The sequence below is a fragment of the Doryrhamphus excisus genome, chromosome 1 (assembly GCF_030265055.1).
Source record: "Doryrhamphus excisus isolate RoL2022-K1 chromosome 1, RoL_Dexc_1.0, whole genome shotgun sequence".
Taxonomy (NCBI): Eukaryota; Metazoa; Chordata; class Actinopteri; order Syngnathiformes; family Syngnathidae; genus Doryrhamphus; species Doryrhamphus excisus.
This window is the reverse complement of record NC_080466.1, coordinates 41,934,086-41,958,394: the sequence shown is the minus strand read 5'-3', so window position 1 is coordinate 41,958,394 and position 24,309 is coordinate 41,934,086. Positions and strand designations below refer to the sequence as shown.

Genomic DNA, 24,309 nt, shown 5'->3' with positions numbered 1-24,309 from the left:
GATTTGCAAATGTCAGTCAAATTTGAAGGTCTTGATTTTGGAGCAGGTGCTTCTTTCTTGATCAGAACCTTTTCAGTCAGTCCACAGTGATGAAAACTGAAAACCTGGCTTCACTTTGCACACAGTGTATCCATCCTTTTATCCGAGGGTTACGGTATGGACCTTGGAGACCCACCCAAATTACCTGAATCAAGTTTGTACGTACAATCGTGTGAACTGATGATCTAGGAATCTGTATTTGGTGGACGTTAGACACCTTGTGTCTTCCAGACTTTAATCAGTTGGGTTTCGAACCCGTACTTGGCTACTCTGTCAACTTCAACTTCTGCTTCCCCAGCAAGACCATTTTCATTTTATGACCCATCAGGGATGTGGTCAGGCGCCATATCATATGTTAAAACTGGCTTCTTCCGAGAACATTCCGCTAATTAAACAGGTAGGTTTTTATTTTGCCCACATAATAAATATTGACTTATTTCAGCATGTTTAGCTGTAATTAGTCCCTTTGTTGGTGTAAACATCCCGCATCCCTCTGGCTTCCTCTTTTTCACTTTAATGTTGTTAAGAACTGCACCATGATCCTCCATGGAGATTGGTGCATGCGTGGAAAGCCCGCTCCAATCATTGGTAGATAAAAGTGTTAAACATGCAAGCGGGATCTGGTTTCCAATAGCATCTGATCCGAGCACGATCTAATTAAAAATGTTTCAACGCCTTTTTACAAGCTGGTTTTAACAAAATTCATGTCATAATTCATTTTTATGTGTGCATGTAAAGACACTGACTGACTTTTTCTCTCCTTTACCTTCTGTAGTTCCTCAGTGGGAGACTCCGTCTCCCTAATAACAACTGCTTTTGTCACCAGCATGTCAGGATGCTGCTGCTTGGCCTCTTGGATCGCCATGGCAAGAGCCTACGGACAGGATCAAAGTTTTAAGATCAGCTGGCTAGCATGGCGTCCTGTAGTTACTCTTCCCCACCTGATGTTGGTCTACATCATCATCGCCTGTGATGATAATCCTTTTCTCAATTCTCGTCTCTGAGTATCCTCCTTTGACTGTCTACAGCATGTGAATAGAAATAATAGGATTTATTATTAGACATTTGTTAGGACTTGCACATTATCAACACCTTGAAAACCCATCGAGATGTTCCTTGGTTTTTGCATCGACTTCCTACTGGCAGTGGTGAGAAAGCGCTAAATATACACATAGATACATATCACTTCAGGCGGCTCTTCATGGATTACCTTGGTTACTTGAGTTGTGGTTGCAGTGGTGACACTTTCAGCAGTGATGCTCAGCGGGGACACAATAAGCTCTTTACCTTGGACGTTGGCTTTAATCTACACAGCACAAGTACGAGTGAAGGCGTATTAATGTGTAAATATGACAGACAAACCAGCATTCACGCTCACATCTTAAATCCATTCCAGCCTATACTCTCACACATATCACTGATACATTCAACAGTATCTTTATCAATCACTTACAGGTGATCCATTTTCTTTCAGGCTGACTGGGGCCTCTTGTGTGAAGGAGCGCTTCTGTAAGAAGGAGAAAAATGTGTCATCAGACATAGAAAATAAAATATCATACAACTGAAGAAGCCCAAAGCAGTTGCAAGACCAACAGGTAGAACAGAATTTATTTGAGGGAATACATTTTGTCTTTTTTAAAAATAATGGGATGCACTGAAGAGTTCAGCAAAACACACCTTGAAGGCAATTGATGTCAACTAAAGTGGATGCTTGCAGAATTCTTTCCTCTCTGATGAATAAAAAAAAAACCCTTTCATAGCTGCGCCGCGGATCAAGAACTTGACAGGGTCATCTTATCTTTGTGAAAGTCCGAAATCCAGAAATGCCTCATAAATTGACACTAACTTCAAGTTTCCAGACATACTACTACTAAACACCATGCAATCAAAAAAGGACGTATTGCTCTTTGGCTTCTAAACATCAGCCACAACCAACATGAGCAAAAGATGGTTTGATGTGCTTCGGATGTAATCCTGTGACCCCCATGCATCTTGAGCCTAACTTCAATTAAGCAAAGGTCAGAGAAGTGTTTCTAATGATTCAATTGCCTTTACAGTTCTGTGGCAGAAGTAGAAATATTACAAATATTACCGCAAGTATGGTACAGTGGTTCTCTAATACATATGGCTCTCTAACTGTGTGAATAAACTGAGCATTATCTTTGCTCAGAGCAAATTATGGTTAAAATCAAGGTATTATGCCCATATTGTGTCTTTTATAGACATATAGATCTATGTATCTATGTTCTATGTATATGGAGTACAAGAAATGCCAGGACATTACTCAATACAGTTGTTTGCATCCTGCAGCAGTCAATGTCCCTGTGCTATTGCTGAGGAACAAAGGTGTTGTCTCCCTCTGCTGGTGCAATAATATCAACACAAGACATGTTGCCAATACATGACGTCATCCTCTGGTTGCTGCAGATACACACAACTACAAAGATAAAGTAGCACTTTTGAGGGCATTCAGTCAGCAACACTCCCATATACTATGTTTATATTCATGTGTATTTATCAGGGAGCAAAGCAACGAATCAGCACCGGAGAAAAGTAGTAATAAAATAGTAAAACACAGATTGTATAACAGCATTGTTGATTTACCTGTGGTGAGACGTTGATGGTATTCATTTGAACCTCCGATCCATTGGTGTGAGACTCCGTCTTGGAGTCGGCCCTTTTAAGCATCTGGGCCATACTCACAGCGCTGGCGTCTCTCTTTGCCACAGGCGGCTGTGAAAAACAATGTCAAGAGTCAAGTTCTGCTTCACAATGAGTCTGACCGAGTGTATATATTCATGAAAAACTGAGAGAATATTTTAAAAATCAGGGATTTATTGCAATTCCAAAAAAGAATGGCTGATGAAATAATAATGAAATGGGTTATGCAGTGGAAAGAAAATATAACGGCGGCTCCACAAATCAACCCCAACGAAAACACTGACAAAACGCTCCAAAATTCAAAGAAGATGAAAAACGAATGATGAAAGGTAGGATGAATCCGTGAGGGAATGCAGACAAAGGATGAAAACATTCATCCGTCTACCTCATGAAAGAGTCCCTCTTCAGGGGGTTTCTCTATGGGAGATTTGTCCCTTGAGCCCATGAGACACGCCGAGTAGAACCTGGACGTTTCTTCAAAGTCCTCCCGTGCCACCTCGGGCTGCCTCTCCTTGGCTCCTGAGTCGGACAAGCCTTTAGCCATGTCGTCCATGCAAGGATGGAGGTCTGTGATGACGGTGAAGTCGACCTCAGCCTCTAGGCTCGATGTGGAGCTGACTGTCATGCTGGAGCACTTGCGTTCAATGCCCAAGTGGGGCTGTCTTATGCAGCCCAAATTATCCCGCTCCTGTTCCTCCTCGGGAGTTACAATTGCCTCGGGCTTGCTGTCACTCAGCTCCTTCTGGGAGGGGTACAGACACAGGGTCCGCTCTTAGATAACGTAACCGCAGACTCATGGTGGAGATGCTATGAAATGGGATGGATGCAATTTTCTTGAGAGGTTCACGCGTGTTGGTACGTTCACCATCCATTCAGTCATTATTTAAGAGATGAGACAGGCACTGTGAAGGTTCGTTTGAAGTGTGTGAATAATTGAATCCAAATTGCCTCTACGGTTCCTTGAGCTCAAACTCAATCTTGATTGAGTACAATGGTTATGAAAGAAAAATCCCCCATTATGAAATTAGATCCTTATTGATGTACCACTTTAAATGCTGAAAATTCCAAATCACTTCAAGCTGGTAAATAAATAAAAATTCTGTAGCCAAATCAGATCCCGTACAAATAATACATTAAAATTAAGCTTTTGTTTCAAATAAATGTATCACAAATAGTTAAATTTTTTACAAATAGTGACATGATTTTAACTTCAGTGAAAACAAATACGGGACTCCTTTGAACCCACACATTCAATTCAAGCTCATCTCGAAAAAGCAACACATTTTAAGTAATTTTAGCCTCCGAAAAAGGAGTCGTTATTTCAAACTCATGCAATTTTACCGTAAGGGGTAGCAATGAAGGGCGGAGTGAGTGAGAATGGCTTTGAATACAAATGAACAACCTTGGAATCAGTGAATGGCTCATCACAAACAAAGGGTGCAGGGACTGGCTCCTGCAGGTGGAAGCAGAAGAAAGAGCACTTTTAAAGACAAGCGGACGTTGATTGAGGCCCCCTAAACAAACATGCATTCCATCACTGTGACTGGGACCCAGTTCACTTGTGGATGAACACAAAGTAAACCTAAAGTTTGGTGAAGAAATGCACATGGAGCAAATCAATATGCACGTACCCAACAGCAAAATTGGGCATGAATGAAAAAGAATTCTGTAGAAAATTAAGGGAATGCACTTCAAAGATATCAAAATGGCCAGCGAAGTTTGTTCACATCCTCCGGGATGATACATTCGTGGTCATTAGGTACTGGTCAGTATACCAGAAAAGGTGCAGGGGAGCACAAGAGGGCCAACCTCAGAAAAAAAAAGCCAAATCTCTGAAAATGGAACAAGGATGAACGCCGTCCAAATATGGCGCCTGTGCGTAAAGCCTGGCACCATTCAAGTGGGTGTTAGGTACCACTGCAGACCTTAACGAGTTGTTTGTCTGCTTCAACCTGGTAGCGCACTCACGCTCACATTCACGCTACAGACAGTTTAGAGTCTCTAAATAGTCGAACATGCGTGTTTTTTCAATGTGGGAAAAAACCAAGACTATCCAGAAAAAACTCACAGAAACCATGCATGCTAACTTCACACAAAGATGTCCCAGAAGTGATCCAAAGCTGGATCTTCTGATAATGAGTTAGACGTGCTAACCACCACACCACCAATCTGCCCAGATTTCAAATTTAATATTTTATTCATCAAAATCTGGGATGGTTTTTGCCTTTATTTTTATGGGGTGTATATATCCTTAAAAAAAATGATTCATTTCATTCATTCATTTTCTACCGCTTATCCTCACGAGGATTGCGGGGGGTGTTGGAGCCTATCCCAGCTGTCTTTGGGCGAGAGGCGGGGTACATCCTGGACTGGTGCGCCAGCCAATCACAGGACACATATAGACAAACAACCATTCACACTCACATTCATACCGAGAGAATGATTCCAAAAGACAAGACCACATGTCAAAAACGGTGCTACTAATGTCCAACAGGAAGTGTCATCCAATAAGTTGACTAATCAATCAGCTACAGTAGAGCCATACTTTCTCACATGGTTTGATTCCAGTTTGATCCTGATTTGGTTGATGCTTGCCTGTGGGGTTGTTTACATTGACTCACAGGGAGTCAATGTATCGCAGTAGTACATAGTACAGTAATGTGGAAGTAATGGGAGTAGAGTACAGTACATGAGCGTTTTATCCAGGTAAACAGAAAGATTAACAAATACCTCTCTGCAAAATATTTTTTTTAATCTTGATTCCATTTAATATTCTTCAGTGAACTGTGCCATAACCAATTTAACACATCATTCAACTTGGTAGTTTTGTGTGATTAATGAATAGAAATGTTTTTTACTTCATCTTAGGCACATTTTTGCTTTTTTGTTTGGGACAATATGCAAATAGAATGCAAATAATATGGTGATCCAGCGTGACAATGACATGGAAAATGAAAAACCCAGTAGAGCAATAAAATATGAGCCTTTTCTCCGACAATGCAAACAGAGTCAAAATCCAAAGGTCGAACTGCCGTCATGCAAGTTACGCAAGACATCGGCACATCGGTACCAAGATGGGCGACCAACAACGCTTCACATTAAAGTAAAGATGGATGCGCTTGAAAGGCACTGAAAAAGGGGGAAAGTAAAAATGCCATGCAAGCCTGAAGCTCATGCGATGCTAAACTTCCAATGACTGAATAATAACACCAACAGTTACCGAAAGTCTCTTCTTGGCTGCTTCGAGCTTCGGCTCTCTGACCGCATTCCGGCTGTTGCGTAGTATGAGTCCTGATTCTCTGGCCTTCTGCGTTTTCACCGGTGGAGCCGGAGGAATCATTTTAGGAAGCGATGAGTTCTTTGAGGTAAAAATCTGACTTTCTGAGGACCCTCTGCAGGGCTGGTAGCTATCATCAGAATGCTCTTGCTTCGTGATGCTTTCCACATCAGTTTCAAATGCCGGATGGAGCGTGGAGACGTCAGTCCAGTTGAGGTCCGAGGTTCCATCTGGAGAGCCAACCGACCAGCGGTATTCTCGTCTTATATTACGTGTGAGCTCAGCCTGTCCGGTCTTGTCCCTGTCATCCTTACACGCTATGCTCTTTGACCGCTCTGGTTTGAGAGGAACAATCCTGGTTATTTCCGACTGATGGCCGCCTGACAACCGGTGGAGAGAAGTTCTCTGACGTCTGTCTCCCAGGAGACCTTCGATATCCTCCGCTCCGGAGCTACTTATCTTTCTCTCATGCGTCCTGACCTGTCGCAGTTTTACCTCTGCTAGCTCTTTATTGTCAATGAAGCCCTTTCCCCTTATCTTAATTACACCCTCCCCTTTTATACCGGAAAATGAGATGTCAGTGTCGACTTTTCCAGGTCCGTTTATTTCTGCCGGGCCAACCTGGTTCCGACTTCCTTTAGGTTGTTCTGTATCTTCACTGAAAACACCCTGACATTCTCCTGACACTTGGTTCTCTTTGCCCTCTTCATAGCCCCAGAAGGTCTCAGTCTTTTCTGCTTCCCGGTTAACTTTCACCATCTCCGCTGCTACCGATTGACAATAATATCCTGTTTCGGATGTTTTATCCGAATTATCATCCGAGTCCTCGTTTTCCTCTGCAGTCGAATCGCTTTCTCCTTTCCCAGATACAAGGTCTGGAGGTATTCCGACGTTTAGGCTCTGGGGTCTCCTCTTTTTTCTCGACTTTGAACCCGTATATTCCTTCATCTGGTGCGAGACCTCGGTCTTGTTGTCCTTTGGCGCAGAGCTTGAAGCTTCAGACGGTTTTCTTGGAGATTTGTCTTGAGATAAGTCCGCATTTGCCAATAATTGAATCTCAAAACGACCTTTGCTAGTGGGCCGCTGCTCAGAAAACATAGCCGACTCTCTGGCTGTTTTTGTTGATGGAAATTCATCAATGTGGCTTTTCATTTCTTTTCTGTCAGACCCTGTCACCTCAATATGCATCATCTTGGCATTGTGTATCACTTTTTCCTGTTGTTTTTTCTCCCAGGAGGAATCAGATGTGGGAGAGTTATTTTCCTTCACTTTCCAGTCATGGTCTTGTTTTTCAATCAATACCCACTCCTCAGAGCCCTACGTTGGTATAGATTAAACAAAGTTAGACATGCCCAGCATAACTGCAACAAGTCATAGAATCTCCATGATTGATGACATTTTGGGGAACATGCATTCAGATACAGACAAAATGTTGCGGATTTTATCATAGGATTGTGATGTTATGAATGGTGACACATCATCACGAAAGAGGAAAATCGGAGAAATATTCAACCTCAGGTGAAGTCGCCAGATTCTTCTGGATGAACCCCTCAACAAAGAGGCTGTTAATGGGGTCTGCTGCCACCGCTCGGCCTCCCAACTGGCCGGCAAGAGAACGGTTGAAAGAGATGGAAGAACAGCCATTAGTACTTTGGCTGGGTTGGAATATACGTAGTAAACCAGACTCATGCAAGAGAAAAATTATGCAAAAACGTTTAGTGCTAGATATTATCCGGAAACCGAAACAACTTTGACATGCTACTCTGAGTCCTTGACACTTTCCAAAATAACAAGCCTAAATCATTGGAAATGCACACAACTACTTTGCATGTTTGAAACAAATAAACCATAACCATTTTATCCAAAGCCATCATACGTATGAGTTCCTCTGAATGACTTTGGCCTGTTTTCGACAGTTAGGAACATTCTCCATGAGCAACGTTGCCCAGTGCTCGCCAGTAGAATAACAAGATACAAAATAGATTACATTTCCTGCTGTAAAAAAATGTTTGATATTCCGCGGGGATAAACTCATTCTCGACCAATCTGAATTATTTTCTGGAGACAAACCAATAATGACAACAAAACTGTCCAAATGTGCTCTCAAACACAAAGTACAGACCAGCGCAAACAAGGTCACTTGCGAAAGGGCTCCCCAGTACAATGTCACATCCGAAGTCAAAAACCAGCACAAAGTGTTCCAACACGGTCACGCTTGTCACTTTTGCATCAACGTTCATCAGTCACTGATGACTGAGGAATGACTGAGGAATGACTGAGGAATCAGGGGCACTTAGAAGTTGACTGTCTCGCTCAAGGACACTTGTCAGTCACATTCAGGTACTTCTGAAATACTGTCCAGATCCTCCAAGAGTAGCACAGATATAATACCTGATAAGGTACTTTATCACAAAGACAGTTAGTTATATGCTGTGAAATGTAACACTATATTGACAAAAGACTCCACACGTCTTAATCATTCAATTTGTGTGTAAATTGGAGAAAAGGCCCGTGTTTATACCGTGTAATTGTGCCAATCAGATGTCAGTTTGAACTGCATACAGGAAACCAAAATACATCCTGAATTATTCAATGACAATAGAGAGATGAAAAAAATTGACAAGGATTTCTCAAGAGACAAAAATATGTGCTGCCAGAAAGTGGCCAGACTGGAATATGAATAAGCTTTGACAGGAAAAAAAAATAGATCAAAGGTCACTGAATTTGAAATATTGACAGTGTGTCAAAAATGGTGTTAAAAACAGCCTTATTTCCAACTCACAGCTTTTTTATCTGGTGTGCCGGGTGGCGAGGTTGCTGACAGACGCTTCTCACGGCTCATCAGCTTGCTGTTGGGCTCCCTCAGGGCTCGCTTCAGCTCATTGATACTGGCTTGGTGCTTTAGCAAGACATCCTGTGACTTATCCAGAAACTGGGGGGCATGATGCGGAGGGAGGGAGACAAAGAAGGGCAAAGGAGATAAGCTTACATCGGACGGCCATGACAGCATTTGCAGTTGCATTGTAGATTTGTGCATGCACATGGACATTATGTGAATCTCAAAGTATGCAAGAAAAATACTGCTAGATATTCTATATTTTGTGTGCATACTTGGAGAATTTACACACAAATGCTAACTGGCCAAAAAAAATTGCCACCACCTGGACTTAACTAAGCAAATAGGGTTACAGTTGCTGCAACAGTTCTATGAATATGTCCACATTTTTCATACTTTTGACCATTAAATATGCTTCTATTATTCTCTTCACTTCAGGTATGCATTTTGTTTCATTGACTTTGTGTCTCTAAGCCTATTGGCCTTACACTTAGTGAAGCGTAAAGCCTACAGATGCAACTCTGGACACAAACTCCATTGTGAAACTGCAGATACTTGTGGAAACGATAATAATAACGATAATAATAATAATAATCAAAGATCACGGCGGTCCAGTGAAATATAACCATGTGACTCCTTTTTCGGCCAGGCAGTGTAAGTTGGCGATACAGTCACCTTGTCAGAGATGGTTCTCGCCTCAAGCTAACGAAAACTATTTCCAACAGAGTTCAAATCTACAAAAGTGTAAGTACCAGTATATTGTTATCATAGCCGACCAGTCGCTGTGTAAAAGTGGAAGCGTGCAAAAATTGCATGCACACAAAACGTAATGCAGCACCGAGAGAGCGCGAGCGTTGCAGACAGGGCTCGGTACCTCCTGTTTTTGCCTGGGAGTGGCGTCCTGCTCCAATTGACACAGCTGGGATGCGGAAGGACAATGGATGATAGTATGATAGTTGAAAGGAGCAAAGAGTGCAAGGTCGGGGAATGCATGTGGAAACGGTAGACGGCATGCCGATACATAGAAAGGCTAATTTCCGCCACATGTTTTTACATATAATATGTTATGAAATGCATCCCAAGTGACACGTTATGAGGTAACACATCATATGTACGGTAAATGTAGTACATGTATATAACCTGGGATGCAAATGAAAAACCCTCCAGCAGATGGGAGCAAGAAAAGCAACAGAGAAAAGGAAGAGATACAGGCCAATTTGGTGCAAAAATGGCACCGTGAGAAGATTTTGATGATGACAATTCTAAGGGCTCTGTAACACAAATTGTTTTGGTGGGGCTCCAAAGTGCTTTAATTGGAAGACCCCAAATGGCAGCACCCCCAAGCAGGCAGACAGGCAGAGACCAAATGACCAGGCTATGTACCTCCTGTTTACTGCCAACTGGCGATACAGCCTCATCCTTTTGGCCAGCAGGAAAAAAACAAGAAAACCAACGTTAGGGACAGAAGATTTGGCCTGAGTTAAAAATTTTCAGCATGGTGAGAACACCATAAAGTGGGATTAATGAGCGCTGCAGTAGAAACAGAAGTGGAAGGAAAGAGTTAGCAAATAGCAAAGCAAGGCATTAAGCCTTAGAAGTGTATTTCAAACTTTGTTGAAAGAAAATTCAAGTCAAAAGTAATTCTGAGGTACCATAATTTCTTTCTTCTTGCTGGGAGTAACATCTCCATCCTGGTTTTCATCTCTTTCCGTGTCCTGGCCCTGCTCCTGGTCCAAATCTTCCTCGTCTTGTTCCAAACTGGGCTCCAGCTCAGTCTCCTGCTCATCCACGGATGGGCTGTGGAGATGACGCTGCTCGCTCACGCTGTGGTGGAAGAGGCCATCGTGATTCTCACACATGGCTGACACCGGCCGGGAGAACTCTGGTGGTAACGAGAGCTGAATTGTCTCAACGGTAAAAGCACACAATCCTAGCTAATGGCACCAGCGGCTAGTACCTCCATCCAAACTTCTCGACAGCAGGTATCTCTTGCTGGTGGATCGTTCAAAGTGTGGAGCGGGCCTGTCTATGAGAGCGCTGGCCTGTCTGGTTTGAGCCTGCGTTCTTCCGCTGTATCGGAACTTTGAACCCATCACCAAGAAGCCCTTAGGAGGAGGCTCGGGAGAAACCAACCTGTTAAGGCAGAAAGTTTATTCCGAAAACTTTTCTTATTATATCCCTTGCCGAAAGGCAGCGGAACAAAAGGGGCACTGGAGCTGGAAATCAAGTCCGGTTTTCCCAGCGGATTTCGACTCCCAAGCCAAACCCCTTTTAAACTGCATATTGTATTTTATGAAAAGTGCAGATTCTTTAATTTCCTTTGTGGTTTAGGCCAGTCGTGTTCATCAGGTCTAGAATGTTACTCAATTTATAATAAAAGAACTTTGGTACTTTAAGAGTCATTTTTTCATCTCGTACCTTTTCCACAGTCCTCCTTTCATTGCCATACTTTAATATTACTGGTAATTGCCTTGAGGAATATCCCAAGATACTACAGTCACATGACACAATGCAGGAAAGTGAAGAATAAAATGCACTATAATGAAAACGCTTGGTTTGCTTTACTAATCGGATCAGCAAACCAAGCGTTTCCAGGACGGAGGAATAATATTGATACTTACCGGAAGAAGGTGTGATGCTCAATGCAGACTTTCCACAGCCTTTTGGCAGCTCGGTGGTTGGGAAGCTTAAAACCAATAGTGCTTTCAAACTGTTCATACTGGAGGGGGGAACAAAGGAACAAAGTGAGTGGAAGTTGAGCCGTTTAACAAATAAAATTAGGGCTGTCAAGTGATTAAAGAAAGTCATCCAATTAATCACCATTTTGAAATTAATCCTGATTAATCAACATGTGAAATATGCCAATTTTTACAATATTTTCTGAATAAAAAATAACTGATAGGATGTATTTGTATGGATTAATAGCTCCATTCATTCATTCATTTTCTACTGCTTTTCCTCATGAGGGTCATGGGGGTGCTGGAGCCTATCCCAGCTGTCTTCGGGCCAGAGGCGGGGTACACCCTGGACTGGTGGCCAGCCAATCACAGGGCACATATAGACAAACAACCATTCACACTCACATTCATACCTATGGACAATTTGGAGTCGCTAATTAACCTAGCATGTTTTTGGAATGTGGGAGGAAACCGGAGTACCCGGAGAAAACCCACGCGTGCACGGGGAGAACAAGCAAACTCCACACAGAGATGGCCGAGGGTGGAATTGAACCCTGGTCTCCCACCTGTGAGGTCTGCGCACTAACCACTCAACCGCCGTGCTGCCCTTTAATAGCTCCAGTGAACTGAAAATTACACTCAAGCTAAAAGACTGCACACGTCTGAAAATCTATTTACACTCGTCTCGCTAATGTAGGCTCCAGCATACCCCTGTGATCCTAGTATGGAAAATGAATGGATGGATAGTCTCTCTAATATAGCATAAAATTTGAATTGCACTTTTTACCGAGTTATTACGATCCATGAGGATCTGCATTTCAATAGAATTCACATGTCTTGAGTACAAATGTATTTTCTGAGTTGTACTTCCTCAGTAAAAGATACATTAGTTACTTTTTTTTCTTTTGTCTTTCTGTTTATTTAGACCACACATATGTATATATGCATAATGAGGACTTTTTTTGGCGTGTCCATGAATGCACCCCGCTGTCGTCTACCGACTATGGGGAATTGTCGTTTTCGCAAGTTGGAAATACATACTCCATATGGTGTTGGAATTACACTGCTCTTGATGTATTCAGGTCAGAATAAAGTTATTTAAAAAAAGCCAGACTGTGTGTGACTCTGTGGGGACACCGTCTGCCATCATCACAGAGAGGTGTGAACGATGATGATGATGATGAACATGCACATGCATTACGTAATTAATGAAATCAATTAGTTACCGCTATAAATATGCTATTTTTGACAGCTGTGAATAAAATATAAAGTTAAGTTTGTGTGGAAGTGAGTGTTAAGAATCTAGTATGTGTCTGCCTCTTTCTAGTATTTTTCCACCAGTCATATGTAAGTGGTGTGCAACTCTGATTGTGCTATGTGAGTGTGTGTGTGTCAAGGCCTTCTATGAGAAGCTAATACACTCAATCTGTGACCTGGATGCTGATTTTTCTTTTAGTGTTGCACTTCTAATTGTTGATTGTTGATATTCAGTGGTGTTTTTTTTCATTCTCCTACATTCATCAAATGTAAAAATATTTCTATAAAATATACCAAACATGATGCATGTTCAGGGTTTGGGAGAGAGAGTTTTCCTGAGCGCAGCTGCCACCCTCTCTTGAAGGGACTCTTTATTTGGCCCAGTCACAGGCTCCCTGTGCGGCTGTCACTAGATCGGGGCGTGATGGAGGCGGTCTAACACAGTGATGCTCAGCGGGGAGGAAAATCAATAGTGCTGCCTTACGGAGGAGCAAATCAATTAGTAATTGGTGAATGATTTGATCATGAGCCATCTGCTGGGGATGTATGGAGACACACATTTTTTGAAGTGACACGGTGACACTGAGTGATGTTGTCAGGCTACTCGAGTCACTGGAGAAGGGTTTTTGACACTGATGAATATCATTGGAGCCTTTGTCGTTATTCAGCAGGAGGTATACCTCTCCGGGTCGTATCTTAATATAGAAGTTGCTCCTCTTATAGGAGATCTTAAGGATCTTCGGCCAAGCAAAGCGGTTGATCCTCAGCCTGTCACGGTACACCAGCAGGCCGTTGGCGCAGACACCCAACATTATGTCGATGCCTTCCGAATCCTGCAATGGAAAACAGACAGCAAAAGTCTCAAATTGTTTACTTCTGGTATTCATAGGTTCATGCGGCTAACCTTAGCATGGTGTAGGTCCACCCCGTACATGGACAATTTCTTTGCATTCTCCAAGAAGTTAATTTCCGCCTCCGCTGGAGTCATACCCCTGTGGGTAGAAAATTGGTAAACATACAGGAATCCTTCGTTATCACGGTTAAACAGTCCCAGATCCAACTGTGGTAAGGGAATACCCACAATGTAGGATTCATAGAAAATAGAAACTGTTTATGACTTTCTAAATACGTTTTTAACACTATTAGAGACCTCTAGACATGAAATAATACCCCTATAGTCGCCTTTACAGTCATATTACCCAATATGGTAATAATAGAAAATAAGATATAGTATAGACTAATGCTTGAGTTCCTTGTTATTGTTCATTTTTTACATACATACGTACATTTTTACAACATAATGTAATATTACTGACACCCGTGATCAGTGTAGAATACTACATATCATAGTGTGTCTCTGCTTGAAAATAGCATTTCATGCTTAAAAATACTCGGTTTTCAAAACAAAATCCTTAACTTTATCTCAAACAAAGATGGCAAGACGGTGTGATGAAATATTTTGAAATAACGTGAAAAAGTCATTAAAAAAATGGAGATTAGAGATTTGATGTCTGGTGGATAAAAAAAATCTGATCGATACGCCGGCGTGTGGAGTCGTACTTGTAGTTCCGATGGAGCTCCATCACTCTCTCCTCCAGCTCGCGGCTTTGATTGGGTGCAAAATGGAAATCGCTGACATAGTCGGAGCCGTGCTCATCCTGATCATGGTCGCCGAGCTCTGCTTGAACCGTATAGGAACCCAGCAGGGCGTGGGTGACAAACGAGCACGGCAGACGACCTGACAGCATGTCATCCCTCAGCTGCAGACATAGGTAGTATCTGTCAGATGAAAAAAAAAAGGGGAGGAGAGGAGAGCTTTGGAAGTCAAACAAGGCTGAGGAAAGGCAAGCTCCGGCACGTATTGAGCAGAGTAAATCCCCGGCTGTTAGCAGCATTCCAGGTCTAATCCTTAAAGGAGCGAGGGATTCGGTTTGCTTTGACGTGAGAGCAAATATACCATGGAAATTGTTACGGTACTTCTACATGAAGACAAAATATTGAGGAAAATTAAAAATGGCAAGCAATTGGCAGAAGTGACATATGACTGAATTCATATTGGCAGTCGATGCCGTTTGATTGTGTGCTTTATACTCTACCTGGTAATATCTTCGGTGAGCTGAGAGGGGTCTGGAGGGTAGAACTTGACGGCAAAGGCAAAGTGCCAGAGACAGTCTGCAGAGAGAACGAGAGCTGAAAGCTTATAGCTGTCATGTCTGTCCTAGAAAAAAAGAAAGGATGTACACTCCCCTGACACTTGGTACACATGTATACTAGAATTAGATCCAATACAAGGGCTGTAATTCATTCGACCCTCTCCATCTACCAAACCAACAGCACTTGTTAGAGCAGGGGTGCTCACACTTTTTCAGCATGCGAGCTACTTTTAAAATGACCGAGTCAAAATGATCTACCCACTACAAAAATGCAAAACATCTATTTATTTTCAAATGTATTGAGGATTATTTGTACGTACAATGTATGTTGATGTACCTTACATAACCAAATGAGCCAATATTGCAAAACACACATAATTAACTATTAACATTTTTTGTAATTACCTGAGTTTACTTTGATGACTTGCACTGAATTGAACCAGCCAGGGATGCATAGTCCGGACAGTAGCTGCTGATAGCCAGCCTCAAGCACACTTCCAAATGTTTATCAGTCATGGATAATATCCGTATCATAATATCCGTATAATATTCCATATCCGTATGGAAGTGATATGTTTTTTGCCTTTTTACTTGGTCCAGTTTTTGCCTTTTTACTTGGTCCAGCTCCTTCACTCATTTTAGTGACCATAAACTTTAGCGAGGGCTTTAAAATCTGACGCAATTCGCCGACTAGCTTAGCACTTTGCATCGTTGTTTACGCATGAGCGGTGACCTAAAGGTCAAAATTCAGTTGTCATCTGACTGGTTGTCCTGTATGTCAATCAAGTAACGGGGATGGATGATAGGCTGACATCGTAAGTTCTGCTGCACTTAGAGACGTTGTTTGATTTGATTGGTCGCCCGAAGGGCAACATTCAGTTGTCATCTGAATGGCTGCCCTGTATATCAATCAAGCGACGGCATTGATGCTGGGATGATATTTTTTTAATGTCACGCCGCGATCGACCAGCGATCGACCAGTACCACCTCCGTGATCGACCGGTAGCTCGCGATCGACTTAATGAGCACCCCTGTGTTAGAGCATTAGCTGTGGTCAAACACGTGTCCTGTCAATGCTGGGAATGTGTACTGCAATCCAGTATCAAATCTGGATGTTGTATCCCAATCCATACGTAATGGTTTCTTCCTTGTTGTCGAATTCTATTTTGTATTTGGAACCGAGACAAGTGTGACATAATCAGGAAAAAAATTAAATTCTAATTCTAATCATCTGTGATTTATCCTGTATGTACAAATTTGTTCCAGTCTGGAAGCCATTCTTAAAAAGATATCGTGAAGGCTATCGCCGTGGGAATGAAAGGCAAAAACAATGAAATACTTCATCGTTTTGATCTGAAAGCTGTGTGGACGGTCCTCCCTGTCCTCCCACTTTCCAAAAATAAACCGTATTTTCCGGAACTATAAGTCGCACTTTTTTTCATAGGTTGGCTGTTCCTGCGACTTATACTCCGGAGCGACTTATAAATGAAAAAACTGTTTATGTTACATAAACACTGGACACCTTTTCTGTTTTTGTTTATTTTTTGTGTAGCTGAATAATAAGCATTTTGTTAGCATATCTTACACCTATTCAGCCTGTTCTCTATTCTTTTATTAATGTTAGAACTTGCCTTCCAAGAGGACGTAATGTCTGTTTTGTTAAGTAGTTAAAAATAAATTACCCGCAAAAAATGTTTTTTTCTACCTAATTATGCATTTTAGGGCTTGTGCAACTTATACTCCGGAGCGACTTACAGTCCAGAAAATATGGTACATGCCTGAGTCTCTAAATTGTCGGGATAGCACCATAAGAGGTCCAGAAAACGGATGGATAGACTTTTACTGCAAATACTGATCCACAATTGCAAAAGAACGCTAACAGTCGTGTCTTGATGTAGCATCCTAGCATCAAAAATCAGCTGTCTCAATTGCTTGCATTTATTTGCCATTTGCAGATGGTCTCTGCACGTAACAACCGCAAATATTGAGGATTGTCTGAATTTACATTTTCAAAAAAAAGCTCATGTATTGGATTTTGTTAGATTCCGTAGTTATTCAGACACAACGAGGCTGGTAAGTGTGAATGAGAAGAATGGCGTGTGGACATGAAATGTGTTAACAAATTGTACAGTGCGGTTTGACTAAAAGTAAAATATCTATTATCCTGCCATCTCCAGAAGACACTCACTGCGCATCTGTTTCTTGATTTCCTTGGAGGGGTCCAACCAGTTCTGGAAGACAGAAGGCAGAATTGACACAAGGAAGACAATTGCAAACACTGATGACACATTTTCCTTTCATTTCCGTCGGTGTCGCTAATGAAAGAATCTTTCTACGGTTAAATAAAGCCAGTGAGGCCTCCGCTGCTGAGCAGTTAAAACGTGCACAGAGACAATTTGACGGAGCATCTGTTTCTTTATTGTGTTGCAAATGGCTCCTCTTTACCCTGCTGCTCTTATCGTATTTGATCATGCAGCAAGCTATATTGCCAGCCGGTGGCACCGTTTATTATTTGGCTGCTGGAGGATCTCATCAGGGTATATTGACCCAAAGTAACCCTGGCTGTAAATCCTGGTATTTAGATGCACTACACACTCACACTGGAAATTGAACACATATTCTCTATTGCAGATTTAAAATATTGTATTATTAGGTGTGCTTTTGCCAAATATTTTGTTTATATATTTTGGAGGACAAGATTAAAACGTGACAAGAAAAAAAACTATCCTGGCCGCTAGACTTAAAATAAATTAATTGATTATTCACAGAGGGCGGCACGGTGGTCTAGTGGTTAGCGCGCAGACCTCACAGCTAGACCAGGGTTCAATCCCCACCCTCGGCCATCTCTGTGTGGAGTTTGCATGTTCTCCCCGTGCATGCGTGGGTTTTCTCCGGGTACTCCGGTTTCCTCCCACATTCCAAAAACATGCTAGGTTAATTGGCGACTCCAAATTGTCCATAGGTATGAATGTGAGTGTGAATGGTTGTTTGTCTATATGTGCCCTGTGATTGGCTGGCGACCAGTCCAGGGTGTACCCCGCCTCTCGCCCGAAGACAGCTGGGATAGGCTCCAGCACCCCCCGCGACCCTCGTGAGGAAAAGCGGTAGAAAATGAATGAATGAATGATTATTCACAGAATAAATTGAAAAAAATGAACTCATTTTGCCGGCTTCAGTATATTTCCACGTGCCATGTGTTTCGCTTTTCCTCATCTGTCGCCTCCAAACCGGCAAGATGGGGGTTCAATCTGTGCATTGCTTTCAGCACCTTGGCAACTTTATTCCGTAGAACAACGGCATGTACAGAGTGAGCCCTTTTGTCAGTCATACAGCCTTGTGGTCTCGGTAGATAGAGGCAGGGCTGTTAGCATGCAGTCTAGTGATGAGCAAGTACTCATTTAATAAATTGCAGTACGTTTACATTTTTAAAAGTGTTACAATCTCGCCTCGTATCATTCTCGTAGACCCAATATCGTGTATCGTCTCCTGACACCCTTAATATTTCACCATATAACATTCGATAACATGTTTTAAACTTTTACAGTAGATTGTTCTTTTCACTGAACATTTTGAATACAAAACTTTACTTGCATCTAAAAGTTAATTGTGTGATTAATTTCTTTAGAGATGCTGACTCTTGCACGAAAAATATATCCGGTTCTTTAATTATAAATACAGGTCATGTAAGGTCGCAGTGCAGTTCAATGTAACGTTGTGCTTTTGCATTTACTTTTATTTTGTATCTTTCATGTGAGTTTACTTCCGTATAAAGCCTCGCTCTTCGCCCCAATCATCAAACATGCTAAATGCATCAAGTCTCAACATGCTATCAAATTGTCTCTATGCTAACGACAGTTACAATTTCAAAGGGACTGTCTTCAAAAAGGCGAGCTGTTCCTCTGTGGCCCGTTGTGCAATCACATACCTGCTGGGGAGACCAGCCTCTGTCAAAACCTGCAACCTACCAATCAGACAACATGGGAACAAACACAGTGCCCCCCCCCCACTTCTGCTCACTGTAGTCAATTATGTCATTATATCATAATAAGCCACTGTGCACCCTTACTTATCGGCATAGATCTAAGTCAAACATACCCACAGCTTCTGTACACAATTCCTCAAGCAGAAATAATCCAACAGTCATTCAGTCATGTTACTGTAATGTTGGGTGAGACACACAAGCACCAGACCTGATCGCAGGAACAACAGGCTTTTATTACAGGTTTGAATGGTATCACAAAATGCAACAGCCGTAACAATAGCCAGTGTGAGCTATTGTTGCGGTTGTAACACGTGCCAAACTGAAACGCAACTCTGAATCTCAACATCACTTCCTGTCCGCCCCTCCCTCACTCCCACCTCCGAACAGGCAGGAACAGACAGGCACCTAACCTCGTTTGTAGTGAGATATTATCTTTTTGTATGTATTTTGTCATTGTACTTAATAGTAATGCAAAAATCTTGTCTCATTTATCCCCAATTAGGTTGGGCAGGTAGAAAATGTCACCCAGCAGTTAGTAAGTCATTTCTACTGTCTATGGGTTAACACAAAAACAACATTATTTGCCAATTCAATTGAAAATGCGCATCTTGCATTTGAATCTTTGCATCAGCAGCACGCAGTCTGACTAAGCACTTCCTCTTCCCATTCATTCCAAAGTGATGGAGAGTGAATATTGGAGGGACTCAACCCAGCCAACAAGTGAGAGGAATGCTGATTTCTTGGTGCATGTTTTCGCACTCAAATGACCCATTACAAAATTACGGCGAGCAACCCGCTGACCTTTTGGGTGTCTGCGTCTGCAAAGGTTAGGCCAAAGTAGTCCTTCTCCAGCAAGTTGAGATGCTCGCACACCACGTCTATCAGCGTCTGTCCTTTGGAGTGTTTCTGCAATGATCAACGTAGAAATGGCTTGTTTGGTTCACCAATAGTGTTTCTCACAAGGCACACTGCTATGGCCGTATAGCAAATATCACTGACAAGATAACGACAAGGCTGAAGGACACTCAAGACTCTTGGTGGATGCCAGTTATTATTGATATGATGATAAAAGTTTTATTAAAATTTGGCAATGAGACCAGCTTTGTTTGATGGTGGCTGAAAAAAATGTGTACACAGAAATATTTGTTTCCTTTTTTAGATTACTTGGACCAAAGAAAAGTAATACAGTAAACCTCGGATATATCGGATTCAATTGTTCTCACTGGCGAAATCCGTTATATGCGTACAGGGCTCTACATTAAAAACAAAAATGACTTGCCCATGGGGAATCCTTAAGGTGAGAACTACTTGCCCGAACTTGCCCCATGTAAAATGAAAAGACTGCCATAATGATATCATGTAATTTTTTGTGGCATCACATGAGAATCTCAAATAAAGATAAAATGAGAGTACTACCATGCTACCTTACCCATGGTAGTCGTAGTAAGCAGTGATATTTATAAGTTGTGCACCACAATGAAACATTATTGAATAGACACATTTGTGTACTAGTAAAGTGTTTTTAATCCAGAAATAAAAGCTCAATGGTCAAACAATAATTTGTGAAGCAAAGGTGAGAAAAATCCACAGAGAAATGGAAGCGCTAGATTTTGCAGCTTGTGCAAAATCAGCACTTGGTATTGGATCTAATGGGTGGTGTTTCATTGTGACCACTTCAAATTGTCACAGCAATGTGATTCACTCACCTGTGCCATCATTTGATTTGCTAACCGCTAATAAAATACTTGTTTAGGAGGCACTGGTTCATCACTTTTTGCTGTTTTCCTTCAGAATTAGACGATGTTGGCAGCGACGCCATGATAGATGTTTTCCTAGTCAAACGATCGCTGATTGGTTGATCGCGAACAACGGGTGTGGGTAAAACGCGGACTGTGGATTACGGTCCGCGGTCTAAATAAACGATTCTGATTGGTCCCTTTCAAGATTTGCAAGGATTGCTTTGCAAATTACCACCGGAATTACGCAGTCCGTGGTTTACCAACACCCAACAAGAACCGCTTAAAAAAAACTCTTGGCAGTATGGCATTCCAAAGTACACTTGCCCGACGGGAATATTAATGATTAGATTTACTTGCCCGAATTTTGTTTTAACTTGCCCCGGGCCATCGGTACATCGTTATTGTCGAGCCCTGGTGTATACCGGAAAATGTCCGTTTTACGCATATATCGGATTTATATCCGGTATATGCGTAAATCGGATTTTATCCGTTATAAAAAGGCACTTCCTTGACTATGTTTCCAATGTACCTGGACTGGGCAATGAAAAGAGACGTAAGGTAATGAGAATTTAACTTTATTGGACTCTGAGCATAACAAATTGTTAATTAAGCTAGGCCCTGTTACGCCCGTCAGGCCTACGTTATTTCCAATAGTGATGTTAAGATCTCATTCACTGCTGTGCTAGTATTATTGACGTCACTCACTTATATTTGTCCTAAATCTGGAGCCAGGAGAAAGACAATAGCCAGTGACATCAACAAGATTAGCATAACGATGCGGCCATCCGATATATGCCAGGGAAATTTAATGGAAATGCATTGGAACGGGACTGGAGATTTTGTCCGAAATCCGTTATAAAAAATCCGATATATGCAATGAATTTTTATTGGAAATGCATTACAGAAAAATCGGTTCTTTTTTATCTGTCCGTTGTGAGCGAATTTCCGATATATCCGAGTCCGATATATCCGAGGTTTACTGTACGACATTTTAGTTTACACAATATATTTATGCACCATACAGTGGTATGACAAAATATCTGAACCTTTTGGAATTTCTCACATTTCTGCATAAAATCACCATAAAATTTGATCTGATCCTTTGTCAAAATCATTGCGGTCACGGTCGATTCTGTCATTGTTTGCATGCTATCCTCATTAAAATATGAAAACCTATAAATGTTTGGGTGGTTTTATTTAAAGCAGACACTGTTTTTTCATGATTTTGACAAAGATCAGATCACATTTGATGGTGATTTTATGCAGAAATGTGAGAAATTCCAAAATACTTTTTCATACCACTGTAGTTTCTGAACTTGAATATACTGTATATTTTCTTATGTATTTACAATATTTCAGTTATACAGTTTTTCTTCCATCCAAGAGAGAAATGTCATTATTTCCCATTGCTGGCCTAACCATAACAGATCCGCACTATTTTCCTGGTTGACTTTTTATAAAGCAAACGTAACATTGGTCTGGTCTGGCACCCGCCATGAGCGCTCAGCATGGCATCATCTCTTTTATTTCCTTCGCCTGCCTCATCCACTCTATGCTCGTCTTAGAACCGGAGAAAATAACAACAGTATAAAGAGAACCCGTCCCCGCGTGTGTTTTATGGCGCATACCTCAATGTCTCCTTTGAAATCGGACAAATCCAGCAGGGCTACTTTAAATGGGGTCGTTTTAAGTCGCTTGGAGCTTTTCTGTGGTGATTTCAGGTTCCTGTTTGGGGATGTCTTCTCAGATGTGTCATCGCTTTCTTTGACTTCATCCAGAAGCTTGGAATTCTGCTCCTTTAGTGACGTAAAAAGTAACAGGAGAGTTAGTTGCACACATTCAGTTTATTTATTCAGTTTTTTTTTTCTCATTCACCACAATGTCATAATAGTGCAGGTAAACTGTGGGGAATTTTTTTTTAATTTAATATTTTTGTAGTTAGAGCATAGAAAACGTGTTCATGACTTTCTAACTACCTTCAACATTATTAGAGCCCTGTAGACATAAAATAACACACTATTGTCATCTTTCCACTCTTATTGCTGCAGGGACTCCAGACGAGCCAACAAGCTAGCGACAAAAATATTTATCCTCAAATTTCTTCTATACCACTTCCACACTAAATGGGAAGAGAACATTGTTTTCACCCTACCATGTCAGAGATGCCATGGCTGACCTCATGACTACGTGTTGTGTTAAGGTAATGTCATGTAAGGTAATGTTTCATTGTTTTGTGTAATTACTGCCGCCTGGTGACCAGAATACTATCCTATACCACTTCCACACTAAATGGGAAGAGAACATTGTTTTCACCCTATTATGTCAGAGATGCTATGGCTGACTTCATGGCTGCGCATTGTGTTAAGGTAATGTCATGTAAGGTAATGTTTCATTGTTTTGTGTAATTACTGCCACCTAGTGACCAGAATACTACATATCACTTGTATTGGAGTATAATAGGCCATAGTCTACCTCCTCCTTCCAAGCCTTTTCCTGATCAATTAACTTTATACTTTTGTTATCCATACTCTTCATATTTCTTTTATTTAACAGATGTCATATAAGAAAAAAAATGTTTCTTTAGTTACATTAACACCAGTTAACATGCCCACCTGTTTGGCCATTTTGCCATCCAAGGCTGAGCCCTGCATGTCTGCCACTGCCCCCTGTGGTCTGGGAGGACTAATGGCCTCTCAAGAAGCACACACTTCTGTCACTTGAGCCAAGACAGCAACCTGAAACAAACAATCACACAAATACTTTCAAGAGATATATAGAATATCTTATACAGTGCAATATTCCACAATGTCTTATTCTATGATTAGTTTTGTTTTGTTAAGTCTTGTAGGGCAACTGCTTCGTATATGTGTACTTGTGGCATTGATTTTTTTTTCCTGCACAATACATAAAAAAGATGTGCATTATATCGTCTTGCTCAACATACCCCACTGTGGATTTGGCACTGCGGATTTGTATCATTGCCAGTGAAACAAAAACATTTGCTGTAACACCAGATTGTAGTGTTTTGAGATGTAAGATTTAAGATTTAAGTGGGAAAGAAAAACAAGCAGTTGAAAACAAAATGATGCAGTTTTTTGTAATTATGTTTTTGTTTTCTATTCACATACAGTCACCCCCCCCCCTCACACTATTGTGTTTTCTATACTCTAACTACAAAATATTCAATTTCTTAAAGGGGAACTGCACTTTTTTGGGAATTTATATGAACTCGTTATCTTGTGCTAGAATGCACAGAAAAATGTTTCAAATCAGGATTGAGAATGATGGGGAAAAAAAAAAAGTGTGCTTCCCCTTTAACACTGAATCCTATCCTAAATTAATTTATTACAGTCTGGCCTGGAACGCTGTCAACGAGGAACAACTGCAACGGCAAATTCCTCCAATGAAGGCATGAACTTTAATGACATGGAGACCACAGTGCAGGACCTTGGATGTCAGACCACAGGAGAAGAATCTGATCCCACAAGCCCAGAAACATAATGCTGGTGAGCCAGAACTAATTGTTCACTCCGGTTCACTGAGGGATCGGCATGACTTATTTCACAAGGTAATAGGATTTCCAAACCCTCCCTCACCTTTAGTTCTTCCCTGCTAGTTTGTCAATACGACGCCATCATTTATAATCACAGTGTTTGACAGACTCGAACGCAGCGTTTCATTTCAACA

The 24,309-nt window shown here is 41.4% G+C and overlaps 1 protein-coding gene across 3 annotated transcripts in view; it reads right to left on the bottom strand.

The window, feature by feature from the left end:
• LOC131099441 (band 4.1-like protein 1) overlaps positions 1–24,309 on the bottom strand; it is a 58,494-nt gene that overhangs the window by 3,420 nt on the left and 30,765 nt on the right. For all 3 annotated transcript variants that reach the window (XM_058046045.1, XM_058046047.1, XM_058046044.1), the window contains 22 exons: positions 23,235–23,357; positions 22,251–22,418; positions 19,685–19,789; positions 17,090–17,132; positions 14,845–14,920; positions 14,309–14,527; positions 13,653–13,740; positions 13,429–13,581; positions 11,435–11,532; positions 10,771–10,946; positions 10,466–10,695; positions 10,197–10,232; positions 8,760–8,909; positions 7,491–7,577; positions 5,921–7,294; positions 4,103–4,153; positions 3,086–3,442; positions 2,644–2,772; positions 1,493–1,546; positions 1,250–1,345; positions 981–1,061; positions 806–913 (listed from right to left, as the gene is read on the bottom strand). In XM_058046045.1, coding sequence (XP_057902028.1) covers positions 806–913; positions 981–1,061; positions 1,250–1,345; positions 1,493–1,546; positions 2,644–2,772; positions 3,086–3,442; positions 4,103–4,153; positions 5,921–7,294; positions 7,491–7,577; positions 8,760–8,909; positions 10,197–10,232; positions 10,466–10,695; positions 10,771–10,946; positions 11,435–11,532; positions 13,429–13,581; positions 13,653–13,740; positions 14,309–14,527; positions 14,845–14,920; positions 17,090–17,132; positions 19,685–19,789; positions 22,251–22,418; positions 23,235–23,273 — 3,918 coding nt within the window. In that variant the 5' untranslated portion in view covers positions 23,274–23,357. The remainder of the gene's footprint in view (positions 1–805; positions 914–980; positions 1,062–1,249; positions 1,346–1,492; positions 1,547–2,643; positions 2,773–3,085; positions 3,443–4,102; positions 4,154–5,920; positions 7,295–7,490; positions 7,578–8,759; positions 8,910–10,196; positions 10,233–10,465; positions 10,696–10,770; positions 10,947–11,434; positions 11,533–13,428; positions 13,582–13,652; positions 13,741–14,308; positions 14,528–14,844; positions 14,921–17,089; positions 17,133–19,684; positions 19,790–22,250; positions 22,419–23,234; positions 23,358–24,309) is intronic.